The sequence below is a fragment of the Pogoniulus pusillus genome, chromosome 18 (genome assembly GCF_015220805.1).
Source record: "Pogoniulus pusillus isolate bPogPus1 chromosome 18, bPogPus1.pri, whole genome shotgun sequence".
NCBI lineage: Eukaryota > Metazoa > Chordata > Aves > Piciformes > Lybiidae > Pogoniulus > Pogoniulus pusillus.
In genome coordinates this window covers 13298870-13321464 of record NC_087281.1, presented here as the reverse complement: position 1 = coordinate 13321464, position 22595 = coordinate 13298870, and the positions used below count along the sequence as shown (strand labels likewise).

Here is a 22595-nt window from a genome sequence, read left to right as displayed (position 1 = left end):
TTTAGTCTGGGTGATTTTCTTAAGTGTAGGGGTGCAGTGGCAAATTTTTCATTGGTTTGTTTGGAGTAAAGATTGTAAAATATCATAGAACAGTTTGGGTTGGAAGGGGACTTCAAAGGTCCTCTAGTCAAACATCTTTGCAGTGAGCAGGGACATATTCAACTACAGCAGGTTGCTCAGAACTCCACCTAATCAGACCTTGAATGCTCCCAAGGAGGGGGCTTCTGCCACCTTTCTGAGGAAACATTTCCAGTGTTTTACTATCCTATTCATAAGAGAATTTCTTCCTTAAATCTAGCTTAAAACTACCCTCTTTCAGTTTAAAACAATTATCCCTTGTCCTATCGCGACAGCTCCTACTAAAATGTCCATTCCCGTGTTTGTTATGAGCCCTCTGCAAGTACTGAAAGGCCACAATAAAGTTCATAATATTTCCCAAATTTTCCCTGAAATATCTGTTAACTTCTCTGAAGTTAAAACATCAGTAAATAACTTCAGTGAGCAAGTATGGACCGCTGAAATGATGGATAAGCATCGTCAATCTGACTGTCAACAGAGATGTACTTGCCACTAAGTTTCACATGTCTAAGGATCTACATAGCACATATGGTTCCTGCTGAACTCTGAGCAGGAAACAGCAAAATTACAAGTCAGGCATGCTCCCTCCGTATTTTTGAGAAGGATGAGAAATGAAGACCATTTGGTAAGAGCTGTGAATGTCCTGGGGGTACCCCAAATTCCTTTCTTCTCCCCCGCCCCCCTGTGGGTTTGAATGGGAGAAGAAGGTGTGAAAACTGCTTTCCCACCCTGCCCTGCCCTGAAGGGGGAACAGTAAAAGGCGACTTACTGCATGTGTGCTGACCCCTGTGGAAGCCTGTGCTGCAGTCAGGCTGGTGCTTGGCTGAGTACACTGACAAGGCTATTCTTGGAGAAAATTAAGTAGATTATACAAATTTTAGACTTATTTGAAGGTAGAGGCCAATCTCCCAGAGAACAGATCCTAGCTGGCATCCTTTGTACAAATCCTTGATAGAACAAGGATTATGAAGTGAAGGCTAAATTATCCTGGACATATTTACTGACTTCTCAGTGTTCCCTGTTGTTGTCATAACAGTTACAGTATGTAAATGTGACTGCCTTTGAACTACAGAGAAAAAAGAGTCTTACTTTGTCTGACAACATCCCAAGATCCATATATACATACATTGTTCCACAGTCAAAGACTTTAGTTAGTGACATATAAATACAGTGATATCTAAACCATACATTGTTTTGCTATAGAGTAAGAAATGACTTTCTGATTTATTCCAGTGAATAAACAAAGCACTGGAATCCATTAACCCACATTTAGCTATTTCACTTATTTCACTGACCTTGAAGCTGGCGTCCTTTGTACAAATCCTTTGTTTTGGTTGGGTGAGCTCTGGCACCACTATCACACTTAGGCTGCTCATACCTAAAGAATAAACAGAGAGAACAAATCCAGATGAGATTAATTTGATAACAAGTTGGAAAACTGTTATTTCTTCCAAATAAATTATTTCTGTTATTTCTCCATTCTATCTGGAGAAGACTGTAGGGAACTGCTCTGGCCTGCATCAGGAATGGTGTGGCCAGCAGGAGCAGGGAGGTCATTCTGCCCCTGTACTCTGCACTGGTTAGACCTCACCTTGAGTACTGTGTTCAGTTCTGGGCCCCCCAGTTTAGGAGGGACATTGAGATGCTTGAGCGTGTCCAGAGAAGGGCGACGAGGCTGGGGAGAGGCCTTGAGCACAGCCCTATGAGGAGAGGCTGAGGGAGCTGGGATTGGTTAGCCTGGAGAAGAGGAGGCTCAGGGGTGACCTTATTGCTGTCTGCAACTACCTGAGGGGAGGTTGTGGCCAGGAGGAGGTTGCTCTCTCCTCTCAGGTGGCCAGCACCAGAACGAGAGGACACAGCCTCAGGCTGTGCCAGGGGAGATTTAGGCTGGAGGTGAGGAGAAAGTTCTTCACTGAGAGAGTCATTGGACACTGGAATGGGCTGCCCGGGGAGGTGGTGGAGTCATCATCCCTGGGGCTGTTCAAGGCAGGACTGGACGTGGCACTTGGTGCCATGGTCTAGCCTTGAGCTCTGTGGTAATGGGCTGGACTTGATGATCTGTGAGGTCTCTTCCAACCTTGTTGATACTGTGATACTGTGATAATAAAATTTGGAAAAGCAACAACATCAACAAAAAAATACAACCCCCCCATCCCAAAGTCAGGCTCTTCTCAAAAAATACAACCCCCCCATCCCAAAGTCAGGCTCTTCTCCCACCTAAGAAATGAAAAAGCAATAAACAATATGACAAGTTCTGACATCTGACACAGTATTTCTGTTGGGAAACACCAGAGAAGCAATTTCAGTGCTATAGTAAGACAGGTACCGTAGGTAGTTACTACTGGAGCTCTAAAGCCACATGCTACTGTATCCTCTCCAGCAAAAAGTGTCAGTTTACATAAGAGGGCCTAACCAAGAACAGTTAACATTTTGAACATGAGCAAAGAACCGACAGGGTTTAAAAAAGGAAAGGAACTGGGCTGGAACTACTTGAAATGAGTTGTGAAAAAGACTGAATCTCCATCTGCTGCTTGAATATTCTGGTTCCTCTCTGCTTTCTGAGTTTACTTCAGCTCACTTCGTTCATCCAGCTGTTAAGAAGAAACTGTGCTATTTGTATTTCCAACAAACACTAACTTATGCAACACTGCTAAGAGTGTGGTGCAAGACTGGAAGGCGTGGGAGCATCTGCTGACAGTTCTCCTCTTTTTTCTTATGTCCCACTATTGATGCACGATGGTTTTAAACTCAGCTTGACAGAATCTTTTTCTGAGAAATGTTACTTTCTCATTTTCTGAAAGCAGCTTTGAAGCTGCAGGACTTGATGTCTGGTATGTCAGAGAAATGTTTCACTCTGCAGTCAAACATGCAATGTCATGCACACACATGTGTGCACAGGTTCACTGTACACTGAGTCGAGGTCCTTTCATATTTCATATAACTGCTCATATTCTTCAGAAATTCTCTTATTCTACATCCTCCTAAATTACATTTATTGAGAAGAATACTAAAATGACTAACTAAAATAAGCTAATTCAAATGTACCAAAGAATCATAGAATCACAGAATCAACCAGGTTGGAAGAGACCTCCAAAATCATTCAGTCCAACCTATCCAACCACAATCCTCCAGTCCAGCTCTATGCAGTCAACCAGACCATGGCACTAAGTGCCTCAGCCAGGCTTTGCTTCAACACCTCCAGGGATGGCGACTCCACCACCTCCCTGGGCAGCCCATTCCAATGCCAATCACTCTCTCTGCCAACAACTTCCTCCTAACATCCAGCCTAGACCTCCCCTGGCACAACCTGAGATTGTGTCCCCTTGTTCTGATGCTGGTTTTCTGGAAGAAGAGACCAACCCCCACTTGGCTACAGCCTCCCTTCAGGTAGTTGTAGACAGCAGTGAGGTCACCCCAGAGCCTCCTCTTCTCCAGGCTAAACATCCCCAGCTCCCTCAGCCTCTCCTCACAGGGCTGTGTTCCAGACCCCTCACTAGCTTCGTAGCCCTTTTCTGGACGTGTTCCAGTGTCTCAACATCTCTCTTGAATTGAGGAGCTGGTTTATATTTCTGTTAAATACATGCAAATCTTCACACAAAAACTAAATCTTTTGCAGCTCAGCAGGTATTAAAATGCTGTGATGTGAAAAGTCTACATGTAACTCTATAAAGCAACTGAGAAAGAAAATCCATCATTAGGAATTTACCATAAATAAGAGCCATGCAAGAATTGATAACAGAAACATGCTTGCATCATTTTTCATGGAAAAAGTGTGGGAAAGAAACAGCATGGAGCATTATCAGGCTAAAAATAACATCACCAAAAGACAGTCCAAGTCATTATTTTGAATTTTAAAGGAGAAAAATTTTAAATGTATATCTAGAGCTGGCAAAGGTTTATGAAGACAGCTTTGCACCTCTAAGCATCCTGCTGGGAAGGTCTGACATTTACTGAGGTATACTCAGCAGTAGAGGATGGAGACATTCACAGGGATTCTATAGTGCAGGTAGCCTCATGTAAGAGCTCATTTACATTGCTTTTTTAAGCTTAACATCTCTCGTGCAAGTGCACTGGGGATTATTTTGCTCATGACCCTAGTTGCTGAAGTGTTCCAAGTGAAAACACAGACTCATGGCCCTTCTGAGCAAAGAGTCACACTGTGATACCCAAGATGCACTGGGAGCCAGCTGGTGAGGATCATACTGATAGATTTTTAGGGGAATAGTTGGTTGTAGCCTTTAAATGCACTACCTCCTTTTATTTAAATGGATACTTCCTCTAAAGACAACTTTATATCACAATTTTGCCTATTTCAGGTGAGTTTTACTGTCTTAGAAGTCCTAGAGTAGTTCTTTTTTCACATATATTTATTTTAACTCTAGAATGAGATAATATTTTTTCCGTAATACTTTCAAATAAAAGCCTGGATGAGGCACTTAGTGCCATGGTCTAGCTGACTGGATAGGGCTGGGTGCTAGGTTGGACTGGATGATCTTGGAGGTCTCTTCCCACCTGGTTGATTCTATGATTTAATGACAAATAATTTACCTTATTTTCTGATGATGGAACACCAGATGGTGAATACAGTTAATGTTCTAATAATTTCCATTCATCTTGTGTGTCTAATTTCCTCTGAGTCTGCTAATATGATCTATTTCATCCTCATGAATATGTTCAAAACTAACACTATCCAAAATGCTAAGCTCCTCTGGCAACAGTTTCCTAGATCTGTCTGTCCTCTCACTGTTGTTACCTAGTGATTCAATCCAGATTTCCAGAACACAGATTCTAGGCTGCCATGTATCCACCCTGCTATCAGGAGTACTAATGCTATCAGTTCCTACAACAGTGCTTTAACAGCTCCTCTTGCAATATGAATTTTACAATAGAAAGCTGGAAGATAACATACACCATAGAATCTGCTGGGAAGCAGTCCTGTGGAGAGGGACCCGGGGGGTCCTGGTGGATAACAAGTTAACTCTGGCACAGCAATATGCCCTTGTGGCCAAGAAGGCCAATGGGATCCTGGGGAATATTAGAAAAAGTATGTCCAGCAGATCAAAGGAGGATCTCCTCCCCCTCTACTCTACCCTGGTGAGACCTCATCTTGAATACTGTGTTCAGTTTTGGGCTCCCCAGTTTAAGAGGGACAGGGATCTGCTGGAGAGGGTTCAGCGGAGGGCTACGAGGATGATTAGGGGACTGGAGGGCATGGCTTATGAGGAGAGGCTGAGGGACCTGGGTTTTTTTAGTCTGCAAAAGAGAAGACTTAGAGGGGATTTGATAAATGTTTATAAGTATCTGAGAGTTGGCCAGAAGGGAGGGGACAGGCTCTGCTCACTGCTCCCTGGAATAGGACATGGAGCAATGGATGTAAGTTGCAGCGCAAGAGATTCCACCTCAACACAAGGGGAAACATCTTTACTGTAAAGGTCACAGAGAGCTGGAATGGGCTTTCCAGAGAGGTTGTGGGGTCTCCTTCTCTGGAGACTTTCAAGACCTGTCTGGATGTGTTCCTCTGTGATCTGTGTTAGATAGCATTGTCCTGCTCTGGCAGGGGGGATGGACTCGATGATCTCCTTGGGTCCCTTCCAACCCCTAACGTCCTGTGATCCTGTGATCCTGTGATCCTGTGAATCATAGAATCAGTCAGGGTGGTCAGAACTAGATGATCTTTAAGGTCTCTTCCAATCTAAAGCATTCTATGAATCTATGAATCCAACATTTGAGAGCAAGTTGATGAGGTTGTTTTTTTCCACAAGCCTTGTACAAATGATAAAAAATTACTTTTTCCTTAAGCTTGGCAACATTTGTTATTCATGAAGATACCCACACTGCCCACCAGCATATTGTGAGCTTCTATAGTGTTCCTACAGAGGCCAAACCTCAATAACCAGTCTACATAGCATGCTTTGTAACCTTACACTTGCCTTGCCTACATCTGCACTATGTGGCTTACAACACTTGGCCATGTATCCAGCAAAGCTGAAATGACTGAACTCTAAGCTTCTACTAACACACTAAAATGACATTTCCTTTCTATGGGTTTCCAAGCAGTTGTTCCCTCAAAGCCAGTTGTATGGAGGTTGCTGGAAAACTGAACTTTTCTGAAGTTACCCATGGCTCCAGTCATAGAGCATATTACTTGGTTCTTCAGGCTAAGGAGTGGGAGGTTTCTTGTGAGCTTATTCATTACCTGCTGCAAGCCTTGTCTTCCCAGCATAAAACAAGAGGACTAGAGAAGGACAATGCCTGTGACATTGCAGCAAAAGAGTCTGTGGCCATCTGGCCTTAACTTTTGGTGTCTCTTAGAAGTATATATCACATCATAGTGGAAGAAACATATGGTTTGACCTGCAATAGAAATCTACATACCAGTAATGGCACACTAAGGCATGTCACAAAACCACAGAATCAACCAGGTTGGAAGAGACTTCCAAGCTCATTCAGTCCAACCTATCCCCCAATCAACTGGACCATGGCACTAAGTGCCTCATCCAGTCTTCCTGGCACTAAGTGACTCATACCATCCATGTCCTCACCACAGCTTTTGAGCACTGAACACGTATTCCCTTACCTGGTTGACGTGCCAGGGATAGGACGTCCTGTGTCCACCAGAACACACCAGCAGTAGCCTGTGGAAGGGTGGCACTGAACTGGCTTGTAGAGGCCACCCTGAGCACACTCTGGAATGAATACATTGTCTTTCTGGGGCTGTTTAGCCTCCTCCAGGGCTGACTGAAGTTCCTGGTCACATGATGATGCTTTTGGAAGGAAAAGGAAAAATACTGAAGAAGTATTTATCAGATTTTATAGCATTTTTTAATTGCATATAAAGATTGTATATGAAGAGGCTTGCTACAGTCCAAATACCCACTACATCTATTTATGCTGTACACTGTTAGGAACTTTAGTTTCCTTTTCATACAGTTGACTCATAACAGAATCACAGAATTCTTTTTGGTTGGAAGAGACCTCTAAGATCACCAACCGCAACCACCAACCTAAGGCCACCACAGCCATTAAACCACCTTCCAGTATCTCAAGGGAGCCTACAAAAAAGCTGGAGAGGGACACATCAGGATATCAGGGAGTGACAGGACTAGGGGGAATGGAGCAAAGCTGGAGGTGGGGAGATTCAGACTGGGTGTGAGGAGGAAGTTGTTCAGCATGAGAGTGGTGAGAGCCTGGAATGGGTTGCCCAGGGAGGTGGTTGAGGCCTCATCCCTGGAGGTGTTTAAGGCCAGGCTGGATGAGGCTGTGGGCAGCCTGCTCTAGGGTAGGGTGTCCCTGGGCATGGCAGGGGGGTTGGAACTAGATGATCCTTGTGGTCCCTTCCAACCCTGACTGATTCTATGATTCAGATGTTTATATACTAATCTTCCTTTCCAATTCTGGAAAACCATCTGACTAGAGGGAAAATTCTTCCACCTTCTTTTCAGGTGATAGTATTGTCAATGTCTCTTTTGCTCTGGAGACCAAAGAGCCACAAGAAAAAGTAACACATTTTTATTTTCCATTAAAACTATGTCCCAGGTATCTTCTGGATGTGAGAAAAGCTTACAGGGCTACCAATTCCTAGCCTATGAGCCAGGGAGGCAAAGAGCAGACAAACCTGGCAGTCAATTCACACCAATTAGTAGACACAAAACACCTCTGCTGAGAAATTTTGACCATTATTTAACTGCTATGTGTGGCACTGTAGAGATAACAAATTAGACAGACTACTCAGCCATTTTTTTTTCTCCAGAATCTTTAAAATCAGTCTCATATCATGTGAAATTTAGATGATTCTGTATAACTCTTGGGGAGCAACAACAAAAAAATGAAGTCTTTGAAAAGCCAAAGTTAAACGCTCTGAAAACACAGAAATTGAGCTCTGTGGTAAAGGGTTGGACTTGATGATCTGTGAGGTCTCTTCCAACCCTGATGATACTGTGATACTGTGAAAGTGACAGGTTACTAGGGTATCAATCAACAAAAGATTCACTTCAGTTAAACAAAAGTCATTTCACAGCTCCAAAAGAAAACCGTGGGTAGTATTTGCTCCTCTTTCAAGTCAGCTAAAGACTAAGGATACACTCTGCGAATCTCTAGCAGTCTTTACTTCATTTCTCACAGTTCAAGGCACAGCAGAACTGGATTTTCTAGTGCATCTGCAATGAGTTTCAGCTTCAGTTTACTCTCATGTATTCTTGTCCGCAGGGTTCAGAAAATTCTTTGCAAATTTTTGGCAAAAACTGACAGAAAGTCACTAGCTATGTCCAGAATGCTCCTGCTCCTTGCCAGCTTCTTGCAAGTATGCATGCCAAAACCTGTGAGACTTCTGCTGTAGGGGAAAAGGTGGCAGGAAGTTAACCACCTTCCTGCTTTAAATGGCACGCCATTCCATCTACAAAATGACTTGCTTTCCAGAACAGCATCTTTCGTTCCAATCCATGGAAATGGTTTGAAAAACAACCACTTGCTAACCTGAGGCATGGATTTTACTTTTTTTTTTCCCCCAATTATTTGGTTGGTTTGTTTTTAAATGCTTTTTGCCTCTTACAGAATCATAGAATCAGTCAGGGTTGGAAGGGAGCACAAGGATCAGCTAGTTCTAACTCCCCCCTGCCATGCCCAGAGGCACACTACCCTAGAGCAGGCTGCCCACAGCCTACTCCAGCCTGGCCTTAAACACCTCCAGCCATGGGGCCTCAACCACCTCCCTGGGCAACCCAGTCCAGGCTCTCACCACTTTCATGCTCAACAACTTCCTCCTCACCTCCACTCTGAATCTCCCCACCTCCAGCTTTGCTCCATTCCCCCTAGTCCTGTCACTCTCTGATACCCTGAAAAGTCCCTCCCCAGCTTTTTTGCAGGCACCCTTCAGATCCTGGAAGGCCACAAGAAGGTCACCTGGGAGCCTCCTCTTCTGCTGACTGAACAGCCCCAACTCTTTCAGTCTGTCCTCATAGCAGAGCTGCTCCAGCCCTCTGAGCATCCTCTCTGGACACACTCCACCATCTCAGCATCCCTCTTGTAATAGAGGTTCCAGAAGTGGATGCAGTACTCCAGGTGGGGTCTCAGCAGAGCAGAGTAGAGGGGGAGAATCACCTCCCTTGACCTGCTGGCCACACTTCTCCTGATGTAGCCTAGGTTCTAGTTGGCTTTCTGGGCTGCAAGTGCACACTGCTGGCTCTTGTTTCATAAGACAGTTGAGCTGGACATCTACATCAATTGATTGATTTTCCATGTTTTTGCCTTGCTGTAGCCACTGATATAACCACAAATCGAATAGCTCTCAAAGTGGCAGTGTCTAGATGATAAACTGCGCTTGGAAATTCAATGTAGCAAGGACAGACTGGGCCACTGATAATTATTTGCATGTTTTTCTATGTGCCTATGGAAAATTGGCCAAGAAAAGGCAGGATTCACAGTAACTGAAAAGGTAAAATCATGTAACTGGGAGGACCCTAGTGCTGAAATAGCTATGGTTTCACAAATTAGAGATCTGTCACCAGCATATTCTTAGAGTAGCATTTTTTTTTCTTCACTGAATCTGGATTAAGATGGTTATCAAGTTACAAGGTAAAATAACCCAGGAAAACTCATCACTTAGCCTAGTTGTTCACTATGTTTTGTATATAATCAAGCGAGAAGAAGCAAATGGAGAGTGAAGCATCTGCAGTGAAAGGGAAGAAACTGTTACTCCTCTTTAAACTCCACTAAATTATTTTCATAATGATAAACCTTGGGACCATTCAATTTTTCTCTCACTTTACATCCCTGTAACTAGCAGCAGAGCCTGGCAGATGCATGGTTATTATTATCTCTTGCACACCCAGGGGAGTGATACATTTTCATTCCCTTAGCTTTGTTTAGAAAGCACATTGGTGTATAAAGAATACAGAGTCAGGTCATTCAGATAGACAAAATGTAACAGCCTGGAAAGCATGTGATGGAGAATGCACCATACAGACAGATATGGGGTGTTTCAGATCTGAGCATAAGACCCTCCACAGAGTTACTCTGTGGTTAGTTTCTCAAGTTTCATTTGATTAAAACAGCTAGCGAAGAACTGCACTGCTGACTCGAAACAAACTGTGGGTGTCAAGGGCCAGTGCAGTCACTGACATTGTGGTGAATTAGGAGCAGGTGTTACAGACCTAGATAAATGGTCTTTATTCCCACACTGACTTGCTGAGGCAAAGCTGCTTCTCAAGGTAGATTTTTTTTTTCTCTTTTTCATTAGGTATCTTGAGTCCTGTGTCCAGTTCTGGGCTCCTCAATTCAAGAGAGATGTTGAGGTACTGGAATGTGTCCAGAGAAGGGCAATGAAGCTGGTGAGGGGCCTGGAGCACAGCCCTGTGAGGAGAGGCTGAGGGAGCTGGGGATGTTTAGCCTGGAGAAGAGGAGGCTCAGGGCTGACCTCATTGCTGTCTACAACTACCTGAAGGGAGGCTGTAGCCAGGTGGGGTTGGTCTCTTCTGCCAGGCAACCAGCATCAGAATAAAGGGACACAGCCTCAAGTTGTGCCGGGGAAGGTCTAGGCTGGATGTGAGGAGGAAGTTGTTGCCAGAGAGAGTGATTGGCATTGGAATGGGCTGCCCAGGGAGGTGGTGGAGTCACTGTCCCTGGAGGTGCATAAGAACAGACTGGCTGAGGCACTTAGTGCCATGGTCTAGTTGATTGTTTAGGGCTGGGTGCTAGGTTGGACTGGATGATCTTGGAGGTCTCTTCCAACCCGGCTGATTCTATGATTCTATGATACATATTCTGTAATCTGTTTGAACAACTGAGCATAAAGACCCTGTAAATAAGTTAAGCAAATACTTTTGGGTATTAATTAAAATATTAATAATCTTATTAATATTTCATAATTGATAACCCATTCATAACAGACAGACATTCAAGAGGAAAATACATACAAAGGAACCTAAGATATTTTCTGTAAGGACATTCACCTTCTTGGAACCTTTAATTTCCAACTCTTATCCCATGGACAATAAAAACGAAGAGGAATTTATCATTAGTCCTAAATTAGTTGTTGAATTAAATGTAGATTGTTTTTGACAATATGGAAAAATAAATTAGTGTGATGGTCACTATGTCTGTCAGTTCTTTGTGTGTCAAATGACTGAGCCATATTACAAATCTGCTGAACTCACTGCATTTTTTCCATTGACCAAAGGTGCAGAAGAGTTTAGTATTTTCTTCCCTTACCCAATATCTAATGAGCATCAGCCATTGGGCAATCTGCTTAGTGACTGCCCAAGAGAGTAATTTGTGCAGCTTTTGTATGCTTTTGACATGGCCACTTGTGCCACCAACCTCTGTTTGTTCCCCCACTGTTCAAAAGTGTTTACCAATAATCCTCCCTGCTCTTCCCAGAACCAGAATATCACAGTATCACAGTATCACCAAGGTTGGAAGAGACCTCACAGATCATCAAGTCCAACCCTTTACCACAGAGCTCAAGGCTAGACCATGGCACCAAGTGCCACGTCCAGTCCTGCCTTGAACAGCCCCAGGGACAGCGACTCCACCACCTCCCCAGGCAGCCCATTCCAGTGTCCAATGACTCTCTCAGGGAAGAACTTTCTCCTCACCTCCAGCCTAAATCTCCCCTGGCACAGCCTGAGGCTGTGTCCTCTCGTTCTGGTGCTGGCCACCTGAGAGAAGAGAGCAACCTCCTCCTGGCCACAACCACCCCTCAGGTAGTTGTAGACAGCAATAAGGTCACCCCTGAGCCTACTCCTCTCCAGGCTAACCAATCCCAGCTCCTTCAGCCTCTCCTCGTAGGGCTGTGCTCAAGGCCTCTCACCAACCTTGTTGCTCTTCTCTGGACACGCTCAAGCATCTCAATGTCCCTCCTAAACTGGGGGGCCCAGAACTGAACACAGTACTCAAGGTGTGGTCTAACCAGTGCTGAGTACAGTAGTAGTCCTCTGTGTAATTTCCTCCCTGAGAGAACCATTCACTGCTTTTCAAACTTCCAATTACTTGCAACAGGAGGACTGAAAATATGCAGTTGTAGCCTTGTAATGCCTAAGAGCACTTGTGACAGGACTACCATAATGCTGCAAATAATTGCCCTAGTAATGTCAGAAGAGTCATGGTCAACAAATGTTCATTTGCCAGGAGAACCAGTGATAAAGGTCAATAACTTAGAAAAAGCCTGATAGTTTGTCCAAACAATCTGACAACAACTATGATCTGGAGGTATAACAGATGGATGCCAGAAGTTCATAAAGTGAACAGTACAGACAAAGATTTGTGTCACAGTAAAAGTAGGATAAATACCATCGAGCTTTCTATGGAATGTGTTGCTGCAATAACATTCCCTCTGGGAAGAGAAAAGCACTGACAGTCCAGCTTCTTCTTTCCAGAGAATATGCTTAAACTGTTGTTCTTTCACTTAGGTCCTTTAGTTTTGCTTGTTGGATAAAAAGGGATGCCTTCTCAAGTATCTTAGTACAATACATCAGTTAGACAGGACTGAAAAAACACTTTCCACTTAAGTCTACCACACGGTAGCTCAGTTGAGGTCCTTAATTTCAGATTGATAAACCTTCCTGCAGTGGCTGCCCAAAAATCTATTTAGGTTCACAAACATTAGTGATTCAACACACAAATTTCAGCCAAGCAAGGAAACAGACTTTCTTTTCCAGTTTTACAATAAGAGCCTTAGTATCACAAAATCACAGAATGTCAGAGGCTTGAAGGGACCTCAAAAGAGCATCCACTTCAATCCCCATCATCTAGTATCACCCAGTCACTGAGGTGTGATGGTTTGGGTGTTACCTGCCCCCAAGCTTTGATAATCATGGAATCACAGAATCAACCAGGTCGGAAGAGACCTCCACGGTCATCCAGTCCATCCTAGCACCCAGCCCTAGACAATCAACTAGACCATGGCACTAAGTGCCTCAGCCAGGCTTTTCTTCAACACCTCCAGGGATGGCGACTCCACCACCTCCCTGGGCAGCCCATTCCAATGCCAATCACTCTCTCTGCCAACAACTTCCTCCTAACATCCAGCCTAGACCTTCCCCAGCACAACTTGAGACTGTGTCCCCTTGTTCTGATGCTGGTTGCCTGGCAGAAGAGACCAACCCCCACCTGGCTACAGCCTCCCTTCAGGTAGTTGTAGACAGCAATGAGGTCCCCCCTGAGCTGCATCCTCTTTTCCAGGCTGCACACCCCCAGCTCTCTCAGCCTCTCCTCACAGGGCTGTGTTCCAGGCCTCTTACCAGCTTCATTGCCCTTCTCTGGACACGTTCCAGTATAACAACATCTCTTGAATTGAGGAGCCCAGAACTGGACGCTCAAGTGTGTCCTCAAGGTGTGGCCTGATCAGTGTTGAGTACTGGGGAAGAATAACTTCTCTTGTCCTACTGGCCACACTGTTCCTCATCCAGGCCAGGATGCCACTGGCTCTCTTGGCCACCTGGGCACACTGCTGCCTCATTTTGAGCTACTACCTACCAGCACCCCCAGGTCCCTCTCTGCCTGCCTGGTCTCCAGCTACTCTGTCCCAGCCTGTAGCACTGCTTGGGGTTGTTGTGGCCAAAGTGTAGAACCCTGCACTTGGCCTTGTTCAATCTCATCCCATTGGCCTCTGCCCACCCATGCAGCCTGTCAAGGTCCCTCTGCAGGGCTCTCCTACCCTCTAACAGATCCACAGCTGCTCCTAGCTTGGTGCCATCTACAAACTTACTGATGCTGGACTCAATCCCATGGTCAATAAAGACTGACAATAATCAATAAAGATTGGTAATTGTGTTGTAAGTCTTGTTTCATAAATTCTGACGTATGTGCTGTTTTTTATCACAGATCCTTCTAATGTGTGAAAGCTCACTAACACCCTTTTTTTTTAATTGCTCTATTTGCACCTAAATTTCACTGCATCTTGCACAAACACATTGCCAAATCTGCAAAAAATTACAAAGGCATCTGTATGCTACTTCAACATTTCCTGCCACTGTACCAACATTTCCTTCCAATTTCTTTAACATCACAAAAAGTGCACAAGCACTATCCATTCCAAGGAATTCTGTTTCAGTTGGTTCCTTCTCCATCCTTTTCCCATTACCATAATGGGCCATGAAAGGACAATTTAGGCAGCCTGGTTTCCAGAGTACAAAGATCTTTTATTAGGACTTGAAGATCAATGTCCTTTATAGAAAGCAGGCAACATGAAACCTGTGAACAAAAGTACTCTGAAAAGTGATATGCATGCTCTGGAGGAACTCAGTGTAGCATTAGAGAGAGTTTATGTTGTAGGATATTCAGACAATATATTCATGCCCAGATTTCATACACAGGGACTTAAATTATATGACAATTTCTGCTAATCAAAATACTATGCAAATCATCTGTCTTTGTTATGTAAACATAACTTAGGCACCCCTTTAAAACATTTCAAATACTGATTGATACAATTTTGGGCTGTTTTGGTTTTAAATCATAATAAGCAGGACAAATAAGCAGTTATTGTATTGACACCAATACAGCCCTCCAGTAATTTCACATCTCACTGGGATAAGGATTTGATCCACTTGCTTGTGATCACAGAATCAACCAGGTTGCGAGAGACCTCCAAGATCATCCAGTCCAACCTAGCACCCAGCCCTAGCCAATCAACTAGAGCATGGCACTAAGTGTCTCATCCAGGCTTTGCTTGAACACCTCCAGGGATGACAACTCCACCACCTCCCTGGGCTGCCCATTCCAATGCCAATCACTCTCTCAAGTGAAGAACTTCCTACTAACATCCAGCCTACACCTCCCATGGTACAACTTGAGACTGATTCTATGAGTCTATGATTTATGTGGCCCAATCTTTAGTGGGAAAAATCCCCACTAAATTCAATGGACAGTACATGAGGTCTCAGCTGAATAGATTGATGTTAATCTATGTTTCCAGTTAAGCCTAGCATCTGCTCATGGACCAAGTACTGACTCTAAGTAATATGTAACAATAATAAACACTCAGGCTGAGACCCAACATCTAGCTGGCAACCAAAAACTAAGAGTAAATTACAGTATTAATACTCATCTGGCGTCACATGTTTTGATTTACATTAGGTTCAGATATGCATCAGCATAAGGGTTCTCAAGGCCTGGAGAAAGCTGGCAACATTCCTACCCATATTCTTTCTTCTTTATGAAAACTTGTGGGAAGCAAATATTTCAGGCGTTCTATGTGCACTTGCAGAGCACTCTCAATGCACAGCTGATCCCTGTTTTGCACTTTTGGGGCCTGGGTAGATCATAGAATCAGTAAGGGTTGGAAGGGACCACAAGGATCATCTAGTTCCAACCCCTCTGACATGGGCAGGAACACCCTACCCTAGAGCAGGCTGCCCACAGCCTCATCCAGCCTGGCCTTAAACACCTCCAGGGATGGGGCTCAACCACCTCCATGGGCAACCCAGTCCAGGCTCTCACCACTCTCATGATGAACAACTTCATCCTCATGCCCAGCCTGAATCTCCCCACCTCCAGCTTTGCTCCATTCCCCCTAGTCCTGTCACTCCCTGATAGCCTAAAAAATTCCTCCCCAGGTTTTTGCAGGCATCCTTCAGATACTGGAAGGCCATAAGAGAGTCACCTGGGAGGCTTCTCTTCTCCAGACTGAACAGCCCCAACTCATAGCAGAGGTGCTGCAGCCCTCTAATCATCCTTGTGGCCCTTCTCTGGACACGCTCCAGCATCACCACATCCCACTTCTAATAGAGGCTCCAGAATTGGATGCAGTACTCCAGGTGGGGTCTCAGCAGAGCAGAGTAGAGGCCAGTCACTGCCCTGCCTGGATTTGTGCTTCGTTTTGCCTCGACCCAGATGCAGGACCTTGCACTTGGTCGTGTTGAACCTCATGAGGTTGGCTTGTGCCCACCCCTCCAGCCTGTCCAGCTCTCTCTGGATGGATCCCTTCCCTCCAGCATGTCTCCTGCACCACACAGCTTGGTGTCATCAGCAACCTTGCTGAGGCTGCACTCAATGCATCTGTCCATGCCACCAACAAAGATGTTGAACAAGACTGGACCCAGGACTGATCCTTGAGGGACTCCACTTGTCACTGGCCTCGACTTGGACATGGAGCCATTGATAGCCACTCTTTGGGTGCAGCCATCAAGGCAGTTCTTTATCCATCTCGTGCTCCACCCATCAAACCCATGTTTCACCAGCTTGGAGACCAGGCTGTGGTGTGGGACAGTGTCAAAGGCCTTGCTCAGGTCCAGGTAAATGACATCAGTTGCTCACCCCTCATCTATGAATGTTGTGACCTGTTCATAGAAGGCCACCAGGTTTGTCAGGCAGGATTTGCCCTTGGTGAAGCCATGCTGATTGTAGCCAATCACCTCTTCACTATTCTGTTTCAGTAGTGCCTCCAGGAGGATCTGCTCCATGGTTTTACTGGGCACAGAGGTGAGACTGACTGGCCTGGAGCTCCCTGGCTTCCCCTTCCTACCCTTTTTGAAAATGAGAGTTAAACACATACAACCCTAAAGATTAATTTATGTACTTCACCCTTCTGAACTCCCTGGAAGTAGGATGAATCATAGACATATTTTCTTATTTATCTATGTGGTTTCACATGCAAAGACACCGCAAAACACAAGGAGAGCCAGCTGGAAATGCACTGAGCTCACTGAAACAAAGATCTGACCACCAGCCTCCATTTAGTTTTACCTGACAAGAGGATCACAGCAAATCTAATCTATCTGTGTACACCAGGTTTTTTTCAACTTGCTCTTTAACCAAAATCCAAACTCACTTGTCCACTGCATTTTTTAAGAAGAGTTTCTAAATCAGCAAAGACTTTGCACATGCCTCTGCAATTCCTTAATTTTCTTCTAACCTGCAATACTTAAGAATAAGGTGAGAAAGACTGCAACCATGATGCTGTAAAAGAACTGTTCTGCCACCAAAAGCCTGCTATTACAATGGTTTGTTGTTTGCTTAATTTTTAGCCCAACTTATTGGATAAAAGGATGATGCATACTATATAATATCCAAATTAATCCTCTTACAGAGTTACAACTGCTTTCAATTACTCATCAATGCATTCTTAATCCCTTTTGCCCTTCACTGAGTTCTCACACTACTGTTGTGCAGATTATAAGGGCTCAAAGTAGCTACCTATTTTCAAACAAAATAGAATTGAAGGTTTTGTCATTGATGTTTGGACTGGTAAAAGAATAGGGTGAGATCTGTCCCCTGACTTGATGAAAACCAACAGAGAAGCTAGTCTTCATTTACAAGCACAATAGCATCTGGCTATAAACGTTGAACTATTTGCTCCTGCTGTAGATAAATGGCAGAGAAACAGGAAGTTAGCATGTATTAGATCATAAATCTGAGTTATTTCAAAGATGCATTTCACATTAGAGACAAAATGGAGATCCTGAACATTCTGAGTCAAAAATTCAGGGGTGACCTCACTGCTATGACTACCAGAAGGGAGGTTGTAGCCAGGTGGGGGTTGGTCTCTTCTCCCAGGCAACCAACAACAGAACAAGGGGACAGAGTCTCAAGTTGTGCCAGGGGAGGTATAGTCTCGATGTTAGGAGGAAGTTCTTCCCAGAGAGAGTGATTGGCATTGGAATGGGCTGCCCAGGGAGGTGAGGGTGGAGTCACTGTCCCTGGAGGTGTTGAAGAAAAGCCTGGATGAGGCACTTAGTGCCATGGTCTGGTTGATTGCCTAGGGCTGGGTGCTAGGTTGGACTGGATGATGTTGGAGGTCTCTTCCAACCTGGTTGATTCTATGATTTGTTATACCATGTGAGAGTGTAGTGAACCAAGAGTAGGAGCACATTTTTGTTAAATGCTTTAATAGTAGTATGTGAAAATTATAGCAAACCTTTGCAAAGTGGTTGCATTGGGTTTGATTCAAGGACCCTACCCTCTACAATGGATCTTTGTATGGAACTTTTACGCCACACAGCATCAGGCATCACAAGGAGAATGCAAATTGTTCTGGTCTTCTGAGGACATGAAGTCCCTCATCCCTTTTTGCTTAATGAATTGAAGACATTCAGTCAATTACAAGGCTAGAGAAAGGATGGATTATCATCATCTCCAGGTACTCTCGCTTGATTTTGTTAATTTGGCTTCCCTAAAATGAGAGAATACTGTGAGAAGACTGCCCCCCCCTTTCAGGGATACAGCTAAGTGCAGTTATTTAGCAAATGGAATTCTATATTCTAATGATTCTATAGCAAAGCTGGAGATGGGGAGATTCACCTGGACATGAGGAGGAAGAGTGGTGAGAGCCTGGACTAGGTTGCCCAGGAAGGTGGTTGAGGCCCCATGGCTGAAGGTGTTTAAGGCCAGGCTGGATGAGGCTCTGGCCAGCCTGATCTAGGGTAGGACATCCCTGCCCATGTCAGGGGGGTTGGAACTAGCTGATCCTTGTGGTCCCTTCCAACCCTGACTGATTCTATAATCCTAAACCCAATGTTCCTACATAAGAGAAAATATCGACTCCTGTCATTGCTAGGTATGGCTGCCTCACCCTGATGAAGCAGAGCAGCACCATAGAGTTCAAACTGCAAAACAAACACAAAAGCCACCACCCAAACTTACAGCAAATTAAAACCACTGACTTTTCCAAAACAGAGTGGCTAGCTGGCCAGTTTGCAATCTAAAGGCTCGTTCATTAAAGAAGATTGCGCAAAGCTACCATTCTTGCTTTATGAGTATATTGATCAGCAAATGTTAAGTCTTCTGCCAGTGGAAAAAAATCTCTCATCTGCAAAGAAATATTTGAAGTGAAAATAAAGCTGGTTCACTTTTTCCACAGAGCTGTGAAAATTCAATTTTTTGCCAGGTGAGCTGTGGATAAGCATTTGTTTGAATAACTAAAACAAAACAAAATGTGCAAACCATGGTGCCTAAAATCATGCTCTGGCACTTAAATAAGCCAGCCAGCTTCCAGGAATGTTTATCAACTCAGTGCTTCCCCCTCAGTGAAACAGAAGCTGTTTCTGTTGATCATTTGGGAAACTGAGATACATCAGTGAAAGGATGTGACTCTGGATACCTGATCCTAAGCCCCTAAGTAATTTCTATTTCAAAGGTGTACAGTGGCATCTCTAGCTGCAGTTCCTGCCAGCCCTCATCACTGCTAATGCTGTTGTCATCGCAGTGTTTTCTAGCCTTGCTGTTTAGCTCCTATGCAGGTGGCTACATTTCCACCTACACTTTATTTTCCAACCTTGACTACTGTCACAGAAGACACCAGGAGTCAGTAGGACTTTTACCTATTATATGGGAGTGTGATCTAAGGTGAGCAGCTTTAAAGCATGCAGATATATCTTTTTCATTCAAATTCCAGAGCTGCTGAGTCTAGTCTGGGTGATTTCCAAAGTGGAGGGGGGGTGGGTAACACTCAAACCATCACAACATCGTGGTGATCACCAACAAGAAAGTTGGTCTCTAGCATATCCAGAGTAATTCTAAAGGTTTCTTAGGTGATGTGTAGTGTTAAGGTCATTTGTTTTGTTTAGCTTTAAAGTGTGACTACTGACCCTTAAGCCTTTTCAACTCACACTTTAAGTGTTGAGAAGATTATTGATTCTAAACATCTAAACTGCTGTACAAATGAACTGTATCAATGTAGCAAGCCTCACATATACATTTCTCAATCCAGTATGTGTGAGAATAATCAACAGGTTTCAGAAAGTGTTATTTTTCAAAGTGTTTGTTCAGCTTGTTTCTCACAAATATTTTTAACCCTTTCATAGTTGCTCCCATCCTGTCCCACTCCCCCCCACCCCCCATATCTATCTCAGGGCTTATTTACTGTGAAACTCTCTTAGACCACAAGGGAAAATCCAAAGGACTGCTCTTGTCAGAGCAGTTCAGCTGAAATAGTCTAGATATTTAAATTTTCCACACAAGAAGCATCACAGGAAACAGTAATTCTGCCATAATGAATAGAAGGCAAGCTGCAGGCTGAATTTAAAGGAAAATTAAAATGACATCTTTTAATCATAGCCTTTTCAGATGTCTACCAAGAGATAGGATTTGGACTCAGTTACACTGAAATTAAGACACAGATTACAACAGAACTGCACCAAAGTCAGCTACAATCTGGAACATAGAAGGTTTCACCTCAACATGAGGAGAAACTTTACAGTGGGGGTGACAGAGCACTGGAACAGGCTGCCCAGAGAGGTTATGGAGTCTCCTTCTCTAGAGACTTCCAAAACCTGCCCGGATGTGTTCCTGTGCAAACTACCCTAAAGGATGCTGCCTTGGCAGGGAGGTTGGACTTGATCTCTGGAGGTCCCTTCCAACTTCTAAAGTCCTGTGATTGTGTGAAAACATTTTTATTATGGCTTATGTGAAGACAGTTCTGTTATTCTTTCTACATATTATGCACTGTCTGTTTTGTTTTCTTTTTATTTGGCAAAATTAAAGATTGCTTGATGCCTTGAAAATAATGCAAAAAGATCAGTGCATGATGCTCCCAGGAGGTTGTGAAGCTGTTGCAACTGGAGCTGTTGCTGATTAAATCTTTCTATTGTTATGAAGCATTCTGCGTGAAACCAATCAACTACAGCCATAATTAATGAAGTCCACAAGGGCCTTTAGTGGGAATTGTTTTCATCAACCAGGAGGAAGAAATGCAGGCAAGATGAGTGGGAAAGCCTGTGCAATTACAAACCTGCTTGCCTTGGGTCATTGTCATTATCATGGTAGGCATGATAGGTCCAAAATAGGCTTATAGATATCCTGGCTTGTCCAGGCATGTTTTTGTGCTCTCCTTCCTTCTGCTGTGGGGAGAAGCAACCCCAGGAAAGATGACAGAGAACCTGGAGCCACTGACTCTAAGGACTCTGACCTGCCCAGACTTGTTTTGCTCCTGTGGTAAACAAGGTACACAGGCTTAACTTGTGCCTGCCTTGTGCAAGCTCTTCCCAAATTTGGGTAAAGCAAGCCTATGGTTTAACCTAATATGCTCAAGTTTGGCTAACTGCCGTTCTGATTGCATCCCTGGAGGTGTTCAAGAAGACTGGATGAGGCACTTAGTGCCATGGTCTAGTTGACTGGCCAGGGCTGGGTAATAGGTTGAACTGGATGATCTTGGAGGTCTCTTCCAATCTGGTTGATTCTATGATTCTATGTTTGATTATGTTAGAGATTAAAGAGACTATGATAAAAGTTCTAGTTTGAGGCTCATTGGACTATTCTAATATAAATTAGATCATTGGTTATACAAGAATAATCATGATAAAGTCTGTATCATTCATTGGTTTGCTAAAAGTGATAAAAAGCCTAAATATAAACAATTCTGTCCTCTTTGCTTCTGAGCACTTGCTCCCCTCACTTCTCCTTTTCACCACTCTACTTTCTTCCACTAAGAGATAACACATAAGCCTTGATGGTTGTTCTGTTTTCTGTCTGGAGAGAGAGAGAGGCTGGAGTTGAGCCCCTTCTGGGCTTCTTCTCTTTGTCTAGGAGGGGAGTTTGGATTTCTGTGTTATTTCTCAATTGCATATAATTGTAAATATATTGTGTATACATGCTTGTAAATTTAGATTTCCTGTAAATATCTTTGTCTTACTTCCAAGCTGTCTGAGCTGGTCTGGTAAATTTCAGAGTGAGAAGGGGGAAGTTCCTCACCCATCACAATAAAATTGCATAAGATGTCAATAAAAGCAGTGTGATGAAAGGTGAAGTAAGCTTTAAAATAGCATTCTGGCTCACAAATCCATTTGATTAAATACAGAAAGGACAAAAAGATCCAGAGCAAGAAATGTTCCTTGCTGTGGGCATAGGATGCTCCATACAAAAGCCAGAGAGGGTCATTTTGACAAATGCATTGGAAAAATACCTACACTGTGACATCCTCGAGGGTAAGACTATGGTTATGTGACACTTTATGCTTGGACATGCATGAAGGAATTAATAAATAACCAATGTTTCAATGTGCAAAACCCTTAACCTCATCTGGAGAGAACAAAGTTGAACAGAGAGGAAATAAAGAGAAAACACTTTTTCAGCTGGCAGTATCAACTGAGTAGCTGAGCCCTTGCACTGACAGTACATTCATTTGTGCTAGTTTGAGGCTAGATGGGATATTTTAGTGAGAGAAATGAGATTACAGGCTGTGAAAAGGAAACAGTGATGATGTCTACTACACTCATAGGCTTGCTGAGATGGATAAAATCAAGAACATAAACATAGATAACACAGTTGTGTCTCTGGGTGTCTGTGCTTTTCTCTCTGGCCTGTTTTTCTGTGTAACTAACCTGACTGATTTCTAACTCCCCTGGCCAATCCTCCAAACTCACCTTGCACATAAGGCAAGCTCTGTGATAAGGCAGAGGGGTGGAAAGAAGGTGGAAGGGTGGTTGGGAGCCCCTCCTGGGGACTCTGGCTTCTGGGAGGACTGCTGTGTTTCTGTATTACTTTTAACTTGTCTGTCTATATTTCTGTCTATAGCTGTATCTATTGTAAATATCTGCAGTCACGAATCTCTGCCAAGTAATCACATCTCTGGCTGTTAAGAATCCCCA

The 22595-nt window shown here is 43.8% G+C and overlaps 1 protein-coding gene across 7 annotated transcripts in view; it reads right to left on the bottom strand.

Moving 5' to 3' along the window:
• The window catches only part of SMOC2 (SPARC related modular calcium binding 2), a 161802-nt gene that overhangs the window by 29350 nt on the left and 109857 nt on the right, over positions 1-22595 (bottom strand). For all 7 annotated transcript variants that reach the window (XM_064158445.1, XM_064158449.1, XM_064158451.1 and 4 more), the window contains 2 exons: positions 6656-6842; positions 1374-1456 (listed from right to left, as the gene is read on the bottom strand). In XM_064158445.1, coding sequence (XP_064014515.1) covers positions 1374-1456; positions 6656-6842 — 270 coding nt within the window. The remainder of the gene's footprint in view (positions 1-1373; positions 1457-6655; positions 6843-22595) is intronic.